We start from the raw sequence: 20,534 nt of genomic DNA, 5'->3' as shown, positions 1-20,534 counted from the left end.
AATATTCCAGCTTTTGATCAGGTGATGGTGATGTAAGTGATGGTGTTAAACATCACTGTCAGCAATATTCCAGCTTTTGATCAGGTGATGGTGATGTAAGTGACGGTGTTAACATCACTGTCAGCAATGTTCCAGCTCTGTGATCAGATGATGGTGGTGTCAGTGATGGTGTTAAATATGGTGGTGTCAGTGATGGTGTTAAACATGGTGGTGTCAGTGATGGTGTTAAACATCACTGTCAGCAATGTTCCAGTTCTGTGATCAGGTGATGATGGTGATCAGGTGATTCACAATTATGACATTCACAAAGACATACACAAAATAAATAAATTTCCCTATATTATGGAGTGAGTGAGTGAGTGAGTATGGTTTTACGCCGCTTTTGAGCAATATTCCAGCAATATCACGGTGGGGGACACCAGAAATCGGCTTCACACATTGTACCCATGTGGGGAATCGAACCCGGGTCTTCGGCGTGACGAGCGAACGCTTTAACCACTAGGCTACCCCACCGCCCCTCCTATATTATGGAATAGACAGCAAATTTCAATATTCCTGTAATGGCCACACCTTGATTGGTGGGAGCGTTGTTACCACTGGTGTAACAAAGGTGTTGCAAGCTGGTAACAACTGTTATACTCTCCGTCAAGTCATACACTGCCACCATCCAACCCTTTCCATGCTTAAAAGTTTGTTCCTTGGACAATTTCCAGTAGAATTTATGACTATATCTGGACCTAAGTATGAAATGATCACAAACAAAACAGGGCTGAAATACATTAAACCATCACCACTTACTCTTAGTGCAGAGAACTCATAATCTAGATATTCCCTGAGCAGAGACAGATGGAGGAGATGGAAGGTTGTTTCTTCAGGTGTTGATGGCCTGGAGAAAAGGTACAAGATACTATAACAATGTTGCACTAACAAATAGTGACACGTGGAGCAATGAGTTCAGTGGAGTGATTTGGTTGGTTGGTTGGTTTGTTGTTTAACGCCACACTCAGCAATATCCCAGCTACATCGCAGTGGTCTGATCCACTGATCAACAGTATGAGCATCAACCTACGCAACTGGGATACAATGACGTGTGTCATCCAAGCGAGTCTGACCACCTGATCCTGTCAGTCAAGCATGTTACAACAAGCATGGGTTGGTTAAGATCAATTCTAACCCATATCTTCACAGGTCATCAATGGATTGAATATTCATTTGTCGGGAGGTGAGATAAAACTGTGTGTTTAAGGTTACTCCACTCATATAGTGATGGTCAGTGCGCTTGTAATGGTGCGGACTTGTGCCGTTTTTATACTGTTTTCCCACAGAGATGCTGAGATGCAGAATACTGACTCTAAATGTACTAGTTTTTGGTTTTTACTCAAAATGCCTGGTAGGGTAATGACAAGGACATTCCTTTTACATGTTTTTCATTATGTCCTTGTTAAAATAACACAACATTGATTATGCAATTTACGTGTATTTTGGTGATGATTTGTGGCTCACATGAAATGAACACAATAATCTAAACAGGAAAATATTGAAAGGTACCAGTGATATGGTTACTGTTACTATCTCACCTCTTGTTCCTCTCTCTCTTTCCGCCAAATCGGACTTCTTCGCGGAGGAGAGAGAAATGAGGTTCATGTGTTGCCAAACCCAGTACGATCTGAAATAGAAATTACCGGTCAGAATTCTACAATGGCTGTTCACATCTTAAGTTAAAACTGTAGAGTCTGGACCAGACAATCCAGCAATCAACAGCATGAGCATCGATCTATGCAGTTGGGATACCTTGACATGTGTCAACCAAGTCAGCGAGTCGACCACCCGATCCCGTTTGTCGCCTCTTACGACAAGCATGGGTTGCTTAAGACCAATTCTAACCTGGATCTTCATTGGTTGGGACCATGTGCATAAGGACACAGGAATAAATAAGATTTGACAAAGACTGGAATGTATTATATAATGAACAGTAATGAACACAGAAACAGTGAGTGAGTGAGTTTAGTTTTGCGCCGCTTTTAGCAATATTCCAGCAATATCAGAATATTGGGGGACATCAGAAATGGGCTTCACACATTGTACCCATGTGGGGACTTGAATCTGGGTATTCAGAGTGATGAGCGAACGCTTTAACCACTAGGCTACCCCAACGCCTTGAACACAGAAAGAAGACTTTTACCAATTTAACCTGAAAACAATGGCATGGTACTTTCAGACCAAGAATCATAATTGGGAAAAAATCTGGGATTCCATACCAAGACCAGCAGTTCCTGGCAACACCAAAGGAAGCAACTGCACAGAAGAAAGTAGAATTCATTACATCCGATAAAGACAGTTATGCGTGGTGGTGTGTGGTCCCGTGCATAAAGTGCAGGTCATAAATCAGTTGAAGTTAAGTAACGTTGAGCCGGAGAATTCTTGGATAGGTGACCGTGTTTGGCAGCTTGACTCCTGAGAGATTCTCGGACTTCAGTCCTGCCCCACAACGAAGCACATGAGATACATGTGGTCTCACCTTAGGCAAGTGAGTTTGTTCAAAATTGCCTCTGTTAACCCAGCAGAAAATGGGTACCTGGTGGGATAAGTCATGTGACAATAACCTTCTAGCGCCTAACAGGCAGTTGGGTTATCTGGGGTAATAATGTGTTAGCGCTTTGAGCATACACAAGTGTGTGGAAATAGGCACTTTATAAATGGCCATTGTTATCATTATTTATGCCAGATATACTTAAATGTTTGAGAATCAGCTTTGTGTCTCCTGGACACATAAAAATATCCCTATGAAAAGTTTAGCACTACACAAATGACAACTTACAAGATCAGCATCCAGGCCATAAAGACAGTGGCGTGTGTTAGGGTCATAACCTGGCTGTGACTTTTCATAACGGATGAAGTCCATGACCTTGTGTTCTCCCTCCCCAGGGGTCTGAAATATCACAAACAAATAATTAGAACAAGGAGTAGTTTCAAAACTAAACACAATTTGGAGGTATTTTTCTTGCATTTTGTCATTAAAGAATGGATAACATAGAGCACTTTTGGTTGCAATATATGTAATGTCAAGTAAAATTTACAAACTCATGGTTCAACAAAGTGAGGGAGGTTCTCTTTGAATGTATCTTTTTTCAGTATTTCAGTAACATCATTATCATTAGCTTAATACAGGTGGAAATCCCAAAGTGCTGCAAATATTGGTAGAATATTCAAAGCTACATATTCTTTTTCAGAAGTCCTCCTTGGGGTACATATAAGCATATAAGCATTTAAATGTCCATTTTAAATCCTATGACAGTTGTAACAATATTTTATTAGAAATATTTACAAAACCAAAAAATCGTTTTTGTCTTGTGAGACCACCCCTACAGGACCCCAAAGGGCCCCCCTACAGCCAAGAGCAGGTAACTTTCGCTGTCTATACTTCGTACCTCACTTTTCATGCTGTCGTTCTGTTGAGCTGACGTGCGTGGTGTTCGTTAGAGTTTATCTCTCCTATTGACTATGATGAGTTTCTCAAACTGTATGTATGGTTTCTTTCTTTACGCAGTTAGATGGACTTCATATATTGATATTCTCATTCATCATTTGTTGTAACTTGCGCCTTGGGGCTCTGTTTTCCTGCCATGTGGCAGGCAAAATGGCGGACCACGCAGTTGTGGCTTCCTTTCTACATGTTACTGTAAGCTTGTAGTAGGGAGTTCATATACGAGGGGCGTTCATTAAAGATTTCCCCTGAACCACTTGCAGTGGACTTAGTGGAACAAAACTTGGCACAGTTATTAGTCCTTCTCTACATAGCAGCCACCAAGAGTTACACACTTCTCCTATCATTTTATGCAACTATGAAGACCTTGCTTGAAAAGGTCAGTAGGTTGTGTATCAAACCATGACTTGACTTCCGAAAACAGTGTTTCATCATCTGGGAAGCGTGTTCCTTTCGAAAATGACTTCATAGTTAGAAAGTTTGCCTGGTTTTCTTGGCACATGTCCAAAAGAGCCTTTGAGCAACTGACTCATTTCTGCTTCTGGAAAGGTGTGAGCAACCTGGGAATCCATCGTGCAGACACCTTATGCATGTGCAAATTGTCATGAATGATTTTTTCCACAGACCCTACACAGAACTTGATATCATGTGCTAATTGGCAAACAGTTATACAGCGATCTTCCAAAATGGCAGTCTATACTTGACGGACAGTGTCTTTATCAATGGCTGAAAGAGGTCGACCAGGAATGGAGCAGTTTTTCACACATTTCCGACCACATTTAAACTGGCGATGCCAGTGTTTAACTACGTCATACGATGGGGCATCCTCCCCATAAGTTGCTTTAATTTCATCAAAGGTCTCTTTTGGCATGCCTTTCAAGTACAAAAACTTGAAAGGCTGCTCGGTATTCAACTGGCTCCAAATATTTGGGTGCAAGAACCCCCAAAAAACACATAAGAAGAAATCTTCCTCCCCCTCGTCCTCCACATTATCCGATGTGGGGGTGAGGTGAGCGAAGGTGGCGGATTCTACTCCAATCCCTGCACCTACTGTTCCTTCTGCTTATACTTCGCAAGCACTGCCCGCAACAATTCCTGCCCCCACTGCACCTTTAACATTTGATATGATATCAAATTTGTTGCAGCAACAGATGACCTCGGTCAAATTGCTAGTCTAAGACGCGATGTCTGGTATCAGTCAGGAGATTGGCGTCTGTCTGAGTTCTGGTGGTGGCGCCGGGGCATCTGTCAGGGACCCTCCCAACCTGAGCCTAGGCTCCGGTGTGAGACATGCCTCCGGGGGGGAGTCTCGGCTTGGGGGACGTCCTTTCCTCGGCTACCGTTTCTGGCCCGAGCTTCGGCTTTGAGTCAGGTTCTCAGCCTGGCTCCGACAACTACGGTTCTGTCGGTCACAGCTGTAGTCATGGGTCCACCAAGTGTGCCGGCGTTGCCGGTCACCTCGGTGTCTGTGCTACCGGTTGCGCTACTGGCAAATCCTGTTACGTCAGGCTCTTCCCTCGAGTCTCGGCGTCATCTTTTAGGTATGAGCCATGGGTCGATCCTCTTTCTAAATACTCTTTCTCTCTCTTTGGCACCTCTTCCGACCCTCTCTAGAAGGATCGCAAGGAGGAAGCCATGGAGGAGGAGGGTAGGGAGGGGTGGGGAGAGCAAACTTTTCGCTTCGGCTCGCCCCTGCGGCATTATTGCTTCAGTCCTGCCTCAGGTGGTACTCCCGTCAGACGACCCCGACCCCGCTGAGTTTCGTCCCCCTGGGGCGCTCCGTCTAGGACGCCCAAGACCCGTTTCTGCATCCTCCCCTCTTTCCTGGTGGAGGTGGTTAACCCCCTCCTTCTCGGTACTCGTGCGCGATTCGACCTGCCCAACCTCAATTGCCGATTTCTGAGGGGGGAGGAGGGGCTTTATAATCCCCCTGAGGTGGACAACTGCGTGTTCGCGTCTGTCGCAATGGGTGGATCTTCTGGCCATTCTTTAGGTTCGGCAAAGTAGGGTCGACGGCTGCCATCCTTTGCCGCCAATGCCCAAGCACTGAAATCGGTATACCAGTTGTTCAAAGAACAATACCGGAACGTCGTTCAGTGGCTCAAAGTGGTCGTCACTCAGCCTACCTCTCAGCCCTTCAGAGGCAGCTGGTGGACATGAGCAGGGGGCAGATGACTTTTCATCCACCACTTTGGCTAAGCAGCTTACAAAGGTGCACTCTCATTTGGCGTGCAATGCCATCCGGTCATCAGCATGTCAAATGATGAGTGCGGTTATGGGCCTCCTGTGACTTTTGCTATCTGTGGCTCTCTACTCTCTGGCAACGCAACAGGCTCTACTGTCTCTGCCGTACCGGATGGGTGATACCCTGTTTCCGGGCGCAGCAACGGTAGTCCAGGAGGCCGCAGAGGTCAATAATTCTTTCAAAGATTCTAAGCCCTTGCTTGAACAACCCTCTACTTCTCGTGTGTGGCCCTCAGTCCTTACCTCGGCATATCCTTCCTTGCAGTCACGCAGAGGTAAGGGTAAGGGCAAAGGCAAGGGCAAGGCCTCGCAATCACAGCAGCCTTTTCCGAGGAAAGGGAAGTCAGCCCCAACTTCCCAGTAAATCTACCTCGGGTGCCCTCAGAGGACCCAGTGCAAGCAGTCGGAGCACTGCCAACCACTGGGATCCATTGCCTTTAGCCCGACGTCCCTGTCCTCTCTTCCTTCCAGAATGGGAGAAGGTCAGCACAATTCTATGGGTCCTGTCCACACTCAGGGACGGCCACATGCCACAGTGGAAGTGAGCCCCCCCCACTTCTTCTCTGGGATCTGATGCACTAAGGTGCTAGCCATCGAGGTGGTTCCGACGGGACAGGAGAATGTGGGATTTTATTCCACTTATTTCCTGGTCACCGAAAAGGATGGAGGGTTCAGACCGATTCTAAATCTCAAAGGGCTGAACGATATGATACAGGTACCGACCTTCAAGATGGAGACACTACGTCAATCGACCTCAAGGACGCGTACCTTTATGCACCCCGAGTTCAGGAAATCCCTCTGGTGTTCCTTCGACAGGAGGTGCTATCAGTTTCGTGTACTCCCCTTCGGCATCTCCATGGCGCCAAGGGTTTTCACCTAACTAATGTTAATACCGGCGCAGATTGCCAGGTCACAGGGCAGGTGTTGTCAACCTTACCTGGACGACTGGCTACTCAGAGTGCTTCCCACTCACTTGAGTCGAGATGTGACATTTTCAGTGATCAGTATTCTCACCAAGTTGGGTTGGATTATCAATCTCAAGAAATCAGAGCTGGTTCTGACCACGGATCTGGTCATCTTGGGAGCGAGATTCGAGAGGCATGGTCTCTCTGTCTCCCGACCGCATCACCAAAGTTCAGGGGGTTGTTTTACAATTCCTCGAGTCCCCAAGGGCCTCAGCACAGACTTGGCTCCAGTTGCTTGGTAACATGGTGGCAACGGTGGACACAGTTTGGCGTGTGCATCTGAGGATGCGACCTATACAGCATTCTTTGTTGTCTCACTCACACACTTACACGATGCGGTGGTGGACTGACATCAGGAATATGGCCAGGAGAGTCTCCTTGGTTATCCTGACGCCCACGCTCTCGATTCAAACAGATGCCTCCCTCACAGGATGGGGCGGGGTTCTGGCCGAACTTCAAGTATCAGGCCTTTGTTCAGAGAATGAGGCGAGCCTGAACATCAATGTGCTTGAATCGAGAGTAGTCCCGATGGTATTCAAACGCTTTCTAGTGCAGGTTCGGGAGCCTTCTGGTTCATCTCGAGATAGACAACCAGGCGGTGATGACCTACATCCTGAAGCAAAGCGCTACGGTGTCTCCGTCACTCCTGCGGGAGGCATGGCAGTTTCTGCTATGGTGCGACCAGTTTGACATTCGGGTGATGCCTGTTTATCTCACGGGACAGACAATGTCAGTACAGATGCTCTCTCTTGGCGTATACTAGCCCCCCACGAGTGAATGCTCAATCGGGAGATATTCGGGATTATCTGCCAGTTGTTCGTGTCATTCCAGGTGGATCTGTTTGCCTCTGGGGTGACAAATCAGATTCCGGTGTTTTGCTCTCGGATACCGGATCCGAGGGCCATCGCCTCCGATGCCTTCCAGCTCGATTGGATGGACAGGGTGTTATGGGCGTTCCAGCCAATCCCCCTGATTTCCAAGGTCCTATCGCAGCTTGCCACCCAACCAGCTCGACTACTTGTGCTTCTTGCACCCCTTTGGTCGGCCAAAAGCTGGTTTCCGGGTAACCATCAGGTATGCCTCCTGTACTGGATTCCCAGGATTCAGTGGGTGGCTTGGCCACTGTCCGGAATCGCCTCCAAGCGAACGGGACTCCTGCACCAGTTGCAGACACAATTCTGGCTTCGTGAACGGATTCGATAAACGTTCAGTACGAGGATAGATGGGCCTGTTATGCACGCTGGTGTGGAAACAAGGGAATTCTCAATCCCTTACAGTCTTGGTTAGAGGCCGGCCTATCCGCGTCTACTGTCCAAGGCTACTCCACGGCAATCTCTGCCTTCCACATACCTGCCGACGGTGTTCTCTTAGGACAACACCCTCTGGTACAGCACTTCTTAGCAGGCGTAGACAGAATCCGTCTGACTGTCCGGCAGATTAGTCCCCCATGGAACTTGTCAACCGTTCCTGATTATATGTCCGGTCCTCTCTTTTTCGATCTGTCGGCTCTCTCCCTCAAATTCTTAAGCTGGAAGGCAGCCTTTATTGTCGCGGTAACATCTGGCAGACGGGTCGGAGACATTCACGTAACGTCTGCCGATCCGGAGTTAACTGTTTTCCATAAGGATAGAGTCAGTATTCGCTTGCCAGACTCTTATCGTCCTAAGATTGCAGACGCCTTTCATGTAACAGCGCCTATTGAGCTCCCAGCTTTCACGCAGCCTTCATCGTCCGGTACCTCTCTTCGATGTGCTCACGTCTTAGATGTCAGTAAGACTCTCAAGGCTCATATCAAACGCGCAGCTGACATCCGTAAGGATAAACAGCTGTTCTGCTTATGGCAGTGGTAAGGCTGGCCTTCAGGCGAACAAGCAAACCATCTCAAGGTGGCTTGTCTCTGCCATTTGTATGAGCTACATTCATAAGGGTCTAACTCCTCCTGATGGTTTGAAAGTAATGAAAGCTCATTCGGTTAGGGCAGTGGCCACTTATGCAGCGTATGCAGCGCCACTGCCCATTGAGGAGATCTGCTCTGTGGCCGAGAGTATGCGTTCATCCGTCATTACCAGCTGGACAAACACTCACGTGAACGTGCTCGGTTTGGCCAGTAAGTTCTCCACAGTGGGCAGAGTCGTAACTCTTTAGCCGAGTGAGCTGCACTTAGTGGCGTCAGGTTTTTTATCGTCCTCCCAGTTTTATCGGTGGGACTCTTAGTGGTGGTAATTTCCCGTGTTATTAGCTTTTAAGCGTTTTACTCTCTCTTATACCTCTCGCCACGCTTCGCTGGTTCGGGTTATTAAGGTCGGGAATTATTTTGAGATGCCCCTTACATTCCTTTCCATTGTAACGGTTGGGAGGTGGGGTTTATGTCATACTTACTTTGAGCCAATCGAAATATAAGCCTGTGCTCTCTATTTCCTGCCCAAGCCACGCCCCTGCCTGGTTGACAACAGCGGTCAGGTGACTAGGTAAGTGTGGTTTTCTATCTCCATCTTGGTTGTAGATTTAACTCCACCACAGGTTTAGTTGTTGCCAGACAGAATGCCACTCCCAAATCAAAATCTTTGGGAGTCTGTCTTATGCTTATATGTACCCAAAGGAGGTATTCTTCTCAAAAAGAATCGTACAAACCTGTAGAGGTTACTGATTCTTTGAAGAAAGTCCTCCTTGGGGTACGGCCGCCCACCTCCCCACATTCTGTCTGATACGTTCAGCATGAAAAGTGAGGTACCATATGCCATTTAATATCATACATCTACTTAAAACGGTAAAAGGGAATAGATATTACTATGAAACTCTTATACAAACTCAGTGTATACGTAATCAACACTTTCCAAAATGGGAATTGATATTTGGAGAAACAATACTGGAACCCGATAGACAAAAATATAACATGATTCCAACTAAATGCCTGCAAATTCCTAAACAGCAATGGTTTCAATATCAAATTCTTCATCATATCTTACCAACAAATTCATTACTCTTTACAATGGGATACGCAGACAGCAATTTATGTGGTTATTGTAATAATCAAAGCGAAACAACTGATCATCTGTTCTGGTATTGCAAACACGTGAGTTCCATCTGGACACAATTTGAAAAATGGGTCAATCAGAAAGACGATTTATCCAATAAACTAAACAAGAAAGATATACTTCTTGGCTCGCTGCTACCAAATTTTGGATCAATAAATCTTTTAATAATTGTATGCAAACAATTTATCTTCAAAAATAAAACATATAAAAAAACAATGAATTTTGAAATGATCCAGGAAGAACTCACAAGCTTTTATTTCTTTATGAAATACACAGCAAAACTGTACGGACATCTTAACCAATTTACTAAGTTCTGGTCATCTTGTCACCTATTGTTAATATAGAAAATTATATACATGTGCAACTGTGTACAAATGCAACACAAATAAAGAAATTATAAAATAAAAGAGAAAAAAGAAAGAAATGAAACTAACACCCCGCCCCAGGTGACCAGAAGCTCAAATAAACAAAAATGTGTACATACTGTAGAAACCCAAAATACCATGACAAATTTATGACAATCTATTTTTGTAAATACTGTAATAAGATAACTGAAATTGCCGACAACTGTATATAATGGTATATAACCACTAAATGTCTGACTGCAAAAAAGAAAAATACATAAAAAAAATATCTGAAGGTACGAGGTAGACAGCGACAGTTACTTGCTCTTGGCTGTAGGGGGGCCTTTTGGGGTCCTGTAGGGGTGGTCTCACCAGACAAAAACCTCTACAGGTTTGTACGAATAACACCAGACAATCCATGGCTTTAAGGACTAGAAACTTTCTTGCACTCAGTGCAACCTTAGGCAATAACCTTGTTGCACAAGACAAAAACAGGTTGCACATGCTGCTCTATACAAAATAACATATAATGCTAGAGTTTGGACCAGACAATGCAACATCATGAGCATGGATCTACGCAATAGGGATAAGATGACATGTGTCAGTGAAGTCAACAAGCCTGACCACTTGATCCTTCACACATTGTACCCATGTGGAGAATCGAACCTGGGCCTTTGACGAGCGAACACTTTAACCACTAGGCTACCCCACCGCCCCTGATTCAACTGAGAACTTACCTCATGACCAGACAAGTAAACCTCGGGCCCCTGCCACAAAGGGTCTGTTGAAATTTTCTGCACCACAAAATACTTCAGTTGTTCCTGTAGTCGAACCATGAACTCTGTTCCTGCAATCGAGGGACAACCACTTCATCTTGTCAGTATATCATGTCATAAATGTTTAGGAGTGAGTGAGTTTAGTTTAATGACGTTTTCAGCAATATTCCAACAATATCACGACGGGGTAACGAAATAAATGGGCTTCACACATGTTACCCATAGGGGGAATCAAACCCGGGCCTTTGACATGACTGGATGCCTTAACCACTAGGCTACCCCACCACCCCGCTCTGGGAGTTAAGAATGAATGGATGGGTACAGATTAGGGGTGGCTATTGAGGGAGAAAGAATTATTTCTATTGCAATAGTTTTTTCTCTCCTTGAATTGTCTCATTTGAAGGCATTTCCCAAATGAATGTATAGTATATATGAAATAAAAACAAGCTGAAGTAGTTTCAGTCTCTTTTAACAACTGACAAACTTGAAACCCAGATCAAGTAAACAGTCAAGTTTGTTGAAGAGGCAAGAGGGGCGGATAACTCTAAATCAAAGTGAACAAATCTGGTACTTCCTGTATATTGCGCAGGAATTCAGTGTCTATTTTACTTTTCAGATGAAGTGGGCCCTGGGCCCATGGGTAATGAAACTAGTGGGACATTTGCCATCATGGGTCATCAGAAATAAACAAGGGACACAATTTATTCACTCAGTAATTTCAACGAGTTTATCATTCAAATTACAGCTGTTCAGTTGTTTTATTTAACTGTTAATATATTCAAATTATGAGATTACCATTTAAGTTATTATGTTGTAATTTATATCTCAGTGACAGTCTTTTTTCATTTTAAATTAGTAGACTTATTTTGACTTTCACAGAACAAAACCCATGGATATAAAGCTTGCCATTTTGTTTGGAAAGAACGTGACATGAATTTCTGAATTACAATTGCCATCATTTGACCCCAAAACTGTTCCCTAATCTTCTTTGTCACTTTTATTTCTTTTTGTTTGGAAAAAATGAAAGTATTTGCGACTGTCGCTTCAGAGCAGCATTTTTCCCACTGTAGTTTGATTAAAAAAACTACCTTCAATATTAAGTTAACGCACTTCGATATAGAAATTGACTGCTTAGGGGCGCAACTCTTATGTATAGACACAGCATGACTTGAATAAGCTATGTAATGTCAGCTCCATGCATTGATTTAGGCTTCGCACTGGATGTTGGACAGTGTACAAAGTGCTGTGAGGATTACGAATGCCAATTGATCACTAGAAAATGTGACAAGTAGAAAATATTGGGAAGTTTGGCAGGGTATGCAGGCTTATACATGATTGTTACGAGTCATTTTATTTTTATGGTACGCCAACCGGACCCACCATGTCAAGGAATAGTGCGCCATTTTTTACTACTATGCATCAATGGCTCAAGGGCGTGGTCTCAAATAGACTCTGCACAATTATCAACGGAAATCAATTACCGGTACTAAACTATCGATAGTCACACAAACTATCAATGCATCAATAGTTTTTGTTTCTACCATCGATTAATTGCTATCAGGGACTCAACAATTGCAATCCATTGATAGTTTGATGCATCATTACAGCTCTAGTACAGATCCTCTCACTGGGGAACAAAGAGACCACACTTGTGCAGAAATGTCTCAAAATGTACAACATTTTAATGTATAATATAATATAAACAGCAAACATCTAAGTCAAATAAGTTGAGAATGTTTTTATGCCCCTCTAACATTATCCCAGGACCATGCCAGGAATGTAACAGTGAGAGACACTGAGGTCTGCACAAATTTGTAGGAATGGGAGGAGTGAGTGAGTGAGTTTGGTTTTATGCTTCTTTTAGCAATATTCCAGCAATATCACGGCAGGGGACACCAGAAATAGGCTTCACACATTGTGCCCATGTGGGGGAATCAAACCCAGGTCTTCAGCGTTGGCGTGATGAGTGAAAGCTTTAACCACTCAGCTACCCCACAGCCCAGGAATGTAAAGAACCAAACCCTGTGCTTTACCCTCTGTGCTACTCCCCTGCCTTGACCAAGTCATCTAACATACCTGGGGTGATACAGTTAGAGTCAAATCTCTTCTCAGTTGGTAAAACCTCTCCTTTTTCCTGTGCCTTCTTTATCAAGTCTTCAGCTTCCCGAGCTGATCTGAAAAGGAAGAAAACAGACATTTACAATATTACTGAAAAGATTATTTCAGTTTTTACTGACTGACTGACTATGGTTTTACGCCGCACTCAGCAATATTCCAACTATATGACGGCGGTCAGTAAATAATCGAGCCTGGATCAGAAAATCCAGTGATCAACAGTATGAGCATCGATCTATGCAATTGGCATATGATGACATGCGTCAATCAAGTCAGCAAATCTGACCACCCGATCCTGATAGTCGCCTCTTACGACAAGCATGGGTTGCTGAAGATAAATTCTAACCCGGATCTTCATGGGTCTGTACTTAGGAAGGAACACATCACCATTAAATATTCACTAGCCACGTTATAGCTACTCGAGCTGCAGGCCAGCAGGCAGGTGGCTACTTGTGAATGGACAAATTTGTGGAGAAACAGATAGCCATGTCTGAACAAGAGTAAGTGAGTGAGTATGGTTTAACGTCGCTTTTAGCAACATTCCAGCAATATCATCACGGCAGGGGGACACCAGCAATGGGCTTCACACATTGTACCCATGTGGGGAATCGAACCCGGGGCTTTAACCACTAGGCTACCCCACCGTCCCGTCTGAACAAGAACATACTATGAACCAGCATCACAGTAGCAGAAAAGACATCGCACAGGCTTGGAGAACGCATGGCTTGAAAAGTGTATCCACTGAATATGTATCAACAATGTGTGTACATGTGGCATATTTACCTGAATCGTCGACCACGCTGTTGGTTCATCTTTGCCCGAGGAGCAACACCATCAACAGCCATATAGAAAACTTTCCTTGGTTTTATGATGCGAAACAAAAACTGAAAAGAATCATGTCAGATGACTGTTTTGGGAGGTTTTTTTATTATTAACATCAGATCTACATTTGTTAATTAGTATGCTGACATTAGCATCAATTTGTGCAGTTAGGATATGAAGAAATGATTCTGTGAGTCTGACCAAGCGATCCCGTAAGTCATTTTTACAAGCAAGGGTTGCTAAAGAGCAATTCTAACCTGTTTCTTTACAGGACAAGATTTCATGACTGAATGAGTGAATGTTGAGTGAGTGAGTTTAGTTTTACGCAGCACTCAGCAATAGTCCAGCTATATGGCGGCAGTTGTAAATAATCAAGCCTAGACCAGACAATCCAGTGATCAACAGCATGAGCATCAATCTGCACAATTGGGAACCGAGGACATGTGTCAACAAAGTCAGCGACCCTGACCACCCGATCCCGTTAGTCGCCTCCTTTGACAAGCATGGGTTACTGAAGATCAATATTCTAATATTCAGCTAGTTGCAGCTTCTCTCATGATAACATTACTCTCTTTCAGAAGATGTGCTTTCCATTATCAACATGCATAATAAAAATATCCCTATATGTTGGTTATGCTACAAATAATTTTCACATGTTTTCGCATTTTATGCTAAAATGATTATTAGTAATATTACAGCATACTAAAGTAAACAAGAAGTACTATAGAAGACAGTCCTTACCTCAATGTAATGAAAGATGTCAGAGAATATTTTCTCTTCTGTGATTCTGAAATGTGGGTTGTCATCTTCTGGATGTGAACAAATATGTATGATGCCGTTCATGTCCAGGTACAGGTTATCAAACTCAGGAATCTAAACACAGAAACAATCAGGTCTTTTAAGGACAGTGGTCAGTGGTTGTAAATTCCAGCATCCCATACGGAATTTGAACCCAAACTCTAATCATGAGGCACCTATTCATCAGCACAGGCAGTTATCCAAACCTCTCAGCCACCACGACTGACATGTATAAACTGTCACAGCTCCCATGGCTGACTCGATGAATACGCAATGCTTTTTAGAAAGTGGTTACATGTACTTTTATTATATGTGGGATTACACTTTTTCAGAAAAATACAGACTCTAGTACCTTTCGCGGTTGAGTCACTGACTTTGTGTGATGGTAATCAGGTGTCTCCGTCTGAGTTTGTGGGTGTAACATCCAGATGGTATACAACCCCAAAAAGAAGACTACCACCTTCACAATAGGTAACGATAGTAACTATAAGGATGGTTTTTTAGCTGCCCTTGCATATACTGGGGCATGAAAACATGTTTTGGGAATATATATTAAAAGTGTTCTGTTACGAAAAAGTGCCCTAAAGTGCTGATGTTCAAGGTAAGCTGCATTTATATACAGTGGAAGCTGTCAAAACCAGCAGCTGTCCAATCTGGCAAGTTGTCAACACTAGGGCTGTGCAATATTACCGGTAAACCAGTATATACCGGTACAGTATCTCGCGATACGATTATCATGATATGGTTCAGGTTCTGCAATATAATGGGCCATCCAGAAATAGCTCCCTTTGAATTATCTGCCCTTGATTATCACAGCAACAAAATGTGCTCTATAGCTACCAAATATACACTTATTTCTCTTGGTTTCATGTAACATTTTTATAAGTAGCTCCAAAAGTGCCAAATATTCTACCAAATGTTTTATGTTTTGTTTACTTGAATGATTTCATATGTGACGTTTTGGAGGAATTAAGTGGCCTCAAATGGACCAACTTTTAAGAAAAGCAAGATCTATGGATGTCAATTTATTGTTGTGAATAAAACGACGTTTCGAAGTGTATGTTCGCTCCTAAATCGAGTCATGAAGGAGCAAGCATACATTCAGAAACTTTGTGCTATTCACAATAAAGAAGGGGAGATCCATAAACCTTGCTTTTCTTATGCATGCCATTTCTAAATGCCCTTAAAAGATATGACCAATCAGAACCTCTGGCTCTAAGTGACCATTTTGCTTGTTTTATAATAGGACATATGTTATCAATTTATCATAACAGCCATAGTCTTATAAATATTGTAGGACTGACTGACTGACTGAGTGAAGAATCTTACTAATATATTGTCACATGAGATTTTAAGCTCAAGTAGTTCACCTAAATCATGTTTTTGTTTTCATTTTGCAATAGCTCATGTTAACATGTTTGTATTGGAGTTGAATCTGAATGAATCACTCACATACAGTAACAATAATTACATACTGCTTTGAAGTGCATTCTGTTCAAGAAAACAACGCTGATAATGAAAACCATGTTATACTATTAAATTTATCATAACGTTCCCACAACTTTGTTGCAATACAGTACGTCAATTAAATATTCTACATTAAGGCTCTATATCATTCATCTGTAAACCATTGGCATACAACCATACACAATGGGGACGGGGAGCCTGAAAGTATGGTGTAACAGCAACTAAGAAGACGATGTCACACACAGAGAGCTATTATGAATTAATGATGTACACACTTGGGCAGAAACCTTCCAATCAAATATCACAATATGTCTTGCAATATCTCTTAAATTATTGCAATATATCGCAATATGAGAATCAGGGCAACATCTTGCCCTAGTCAACACTGGCATAAAATCTCAGTCCCGTCTGTGGCTAGTACATTTATCATCATTTAAAAGCTCTGCAATCCAGCAGCTGTCAATTTTTTGACAGTGCCTTTGCCTAAGCGCCGCCTCTGAGCAAAGTTGTTGGAAAAGGCGCTATATAAATACTAACTTTATTATTATTATTATTTATAATTCCGGATATCAGTATGAAATGAGCCACCCGTAAATGTGTTTATACAGTGATCAGTGCTGTCTAATCCGGCACGTGGCAAGGTGTCAGCCACATGTGTATTGTCACCAATTAATCCTGCGTTGAAATAACAAGGGATTATGAACAAATCGCTCTCGAATCATCAATAGAGAAGAAACAAATGAGTTGATTTATCATGTTTATGTTACTAATAAAACTGAATATGAGCTCATTTCTAGTCGTAGGCAACCGTGTCACGTTGTCTAAACCGGTTTATTTCTTCAGTCCCGACGAGTGCCAGTTTAGACAGCTTCCACTGTACAAGCTTTCAGGATGGTGACCAACATTCATTCTGACTAAAAATATAGGTGTGTCAATGTGTTGTTGCTGTTTGATGAGTAACATTTGTCCTAATTTCATGGACCTAAAACTGATACCTTGTGTACCTTTATCATATTGTGTCACACTCTTGTCTAATATCCACACATATTGATACTGTTCCACAAATGTTCAAATAACATGGATTGGCCACGATAAAACGTTTCGCCAGTCCTGAGTACAGGTTACCATTCAGTATTTGTGTCAGCCATACAAAATCCACTTAATATCTTTAAAGCTTAACAGTTTGTGTTAGAGTTTTAGACTTTTTGCACTATACTTGTTACACTCTCTCTGACCTCTCTGATTGCAAAGTGATGAAACGTAATGTTTTGTTATGTGGCTTAAAATAAACGAAGACCAACAGTGTAAAATGACAGGTCACTAGCAAACATTGTTCATTCATTCAGAAAGCATTGGGAGTACTGCACTTTACAGCCAGTCCTTGGGACTGAGTGAGTGAGTGAGTTTAGTTTTACGCCGCACTCAGCAATATTCCAGCTATATGGCGGCGGTCTGTAAATAATCGAGTCTGGACCAGACAATCCAGTGATCAACAGCATGAGCATCGATCTGCGCAATTGGGAACCGATGACATGTGTCAACCAAGTCAGCGAAACTGACCACCCGATCCCGTTAGTCGCCTCTTACGACAAGATAGTCGCCTTTTTATGGCAAGCACATGGGTTGCTGAAGACCTATTCTACCCCCGGATCTTCACGGGTCCCTTGGGACTGAGAGTCACACAAATTACCAGTCCATGGTTAAAAAATCAACGGTAAATAAATGGCAAATAATGATAATCACGAACCAGAGGCCCAGATAAGCTGCATATTCAGGTAAAATACACATGTAAACTTTCCAATTACGCATTGAAAAATAATTGTTGCGTACCAATTACGCATTTAAAATGTTAGATACGCAAGAAGTTTAAAACAAATGCGTACGGAATATATTTATAAAAATCGCTTGCGTAATGAAAAAGACATCAATTGCTATCAAGTTGTACTGTTAGTACAGGACAAGTGCTGTACTGTCCATTTAGGATGAGGGAGTTTTTATGAACTCATTTCCATTATATTTAAGTTGGTTTTGATTAGGTATGACATAGTCATAAAGAAGAACATACCTGCTTAGTAAACTTACCCAGTCACATAATACTTAGGTGAGTAAAATGACTGAAATACGCACATATTTGAAAGCAGTGGGTAACGGCAAATTAAATACCCAGTCAACATTCATAATACCCACTCCAAAAAAATACAGTGGGTACAGTACCCACATAAGCTAAATCTTATCTGGAGCTCTGACGAACACTAATTTTAATGGGCACATTCTGGAATTAATGTACCTACAGTTTCCCAAGTTTCTATATTTTCAGGTTCGATTTCAGGCCACCATGCCTTGTCCTAACACAGTGACTTGAATTATACCCAAACTCTATTATCATGGCATGTGAAAACATTGGGAAAGTAAAATACTAAAAATACCATGCCCTATGTTGGCTGTTTACATATGCAAATTACGTCAACAAATGAATTTATTTCAGTGGGATCTCATGGCTAATCATAGCTTAAGCAAAGTATTCATCTTTGCTGTAAGTTCTGGAATTTTGTGAACCTGGTTTGAATCCTATCACCATTGCATCTTGCATGAGTCAAACATACTTCATCAAGAGAATCCTGTGACAACTATCAGGTCATCTGCATATTTACCATCCAAATAAAATAACCGGAAGTGACGTGGTAATATAAATGTTTGATAGTGTTATATGCTTGTACTGCGTGTTATAGTAAAAACAATAGCAATACCATGATAACAGAGAGTTGCTTCAAATCTTCAATTCAAATGAGGCTATCGTTTGTGACATTTATGAAAATAATTAAAGCATTGGGAGTACTGCACTTTACCGTGTGCACTTTTTCAGTTTAATTAACGCTGCTGGGGCTTGAACACGCTTCGCCGGATTACTGACTTCGTTAATTAGTGACGTAATTGGCGGACGCTCTACCTGGGGACCATGAGCACCATCACAGTTAATGAGTGCTCGTTTAACGGGTCATTTCGGCAGAAATGAAGCAGACTGACTGACAGAGTTAGGTTTTACGCCGCTATTAGCAATATTCCAGCAACATCACGGCAGGGGACACCAGAAATGGGCTTCACACATTGTACCCATATGGGGATTCGAACCCGGGTCTTCGGCGTGACGAGCCAACGCTTTAACCACTAGGCTACCCCACCGACCCCCGAAGTGAGGCGGAAGTGCGAGAAATGAAAACAAACCACTGCGCATGCGCAATGGTTTGTTTAGATTTCTCACGCTCCCGCCCCACTGTGCCATGCACTTCCCATTTATTTTTTTCGCGCCATTATTTCTTGGACTGTACTGACGAGTACCGGATGGTTTGAAATGTGTTTCAATTGGATATAATAGGATTATACTGCCCTAAGGTAAAATCAAACCCAAAATAAGAATCGGAAAGGGTCCCTAACCCTACCCCTCTCCCAACCCTAACCCTAAGGATCGGAAAGGGTGCCATACCCGAACCCTAACCCTAAGGATCAGAAAGAAAGGGTGCTAACCCCTAACCCAAGGATCGTAAAGGGTGCCTAACTCTTAGGTTAGCTCTATAGTGCGATAATTCCCCCGCAGCGAAGCAGTGAGGGCTGCGCCCGGTAAAGTGCATTCTAGCCAAAGCATTATTTATGACATAACTGAAGATTAAACATAAGTCAACTCTAAATATATGTAAAATGCCAAAATTTAGTTCACATTCATAATCCCCACGTAGACAACATAGACTACTGCGATAAGATACTGCTTTTCATAACATACACCGACGTAAATAAATTACTCACTGTCAGTAACAATTGTCAATGAAAAAATGTCAATCTGACCACGAGAGATAACTTTGATGGGGTTAAAGGACGCTGATATGCAGCTTCTATTTCGGGGCAATTGTCATCACATATGAGTACCTAAATCAAAATGATTCTCTGTTGTGCAACACCTCCCCTGAAAGCACCCTATCATCCTAACATATACATTCATATTTCAAGTATATTGGTGAACAAACAGATTTTATATCATAGATTTATAACCGAGTATTTATTCTTTACCATCGTGACATCATACAAGCTAGCTTCATTTAAATAAATATGCTTAACGCTTTCATAACTGACGTCGCCTGCTACTGATAGGCTGCTTACTTGGAACTCTTTGACAGTTTCGCTGAGACAAGGATAACGCTCGCTCATCCATCTGTAAAACTTTGGGACACCCATGTTGCTGACTTGATCTCTGTTGCAACAAGAACAACAGAAAATGCTGTGAGATAACTAAAACGTTGGCACAAGTTGTTTGTAAACAATATAACAAATGCTACAGTCAGGTTAACATTTTCACTTCTAAAGTCTCGTCCCTCACAAAGTCTCGCAGATGAGTCTGGGTACTATACTTCTACAACTAGTTATCATTTAAATCAACTATGGTTCTTATATGACGATTGATATCAACATTTTGAGGGTTCTATGTATTTTTTTAA

The 20,534-nt window shown here is 42.6% G+C and overlaps 1 protein-coding gene across 1 annotated transcript in view; it reads right to left on the bottom strand.

Moving 5' to 3' along the window:
* LOC124271311 (5'-3' exoribonuclease 1-like) overlaps positions 1-20,420 on the bottom strand; it is an 82,121-nt gene extending 61,701 nt beyond the window's left edge. Inside the window, 8 exon segments of the mRNA XM_046706407.1 lie at positions 799-886; positions 1,578-1,666; positions 2,819-2,929; positions 10,810-10,919; positions 12,925-13,022; positions 13,747-13,847; positions 14,527-14,658; positions 20,200-20,420. Of these exon segments, the coding sequence (XP_046562363.1) occupies positions 799-886; positions 1,578-1,666; positions 2,819-2,929; positions 10,810-10,919; positions 12,925-13,022; positions 13,747-13,847; positions 14,527-14,658; positions 20,200-20,274 (804 nt within the window). The 5' untranslated portion in view covers positions 20,275-20,420.
* Between the last annotated feature and the right edge of the window lie 114 nt (positions 20,421-20,534).

The sequence above is a fragment of the Haliotis rubra genome, unplaced genomic scaffold (genome assembly GCF_003918875.1).
Source record: "Haliotis rubra isolate DU_JTF1 unplaced genomic scaffold, ASM391887v1 Scf16, whole genome shotgun sequence".
NCBI lineage: Eukaryota > Metazoa > Mollusca > Gastropoda > Lepetellida > Haliotidae > Haliotis > Haliotis rubra.
Note: the sequence above shows the minus strand (reverse complement) of the source record. Positions and strands in the feature narration are given on the sequence as shown.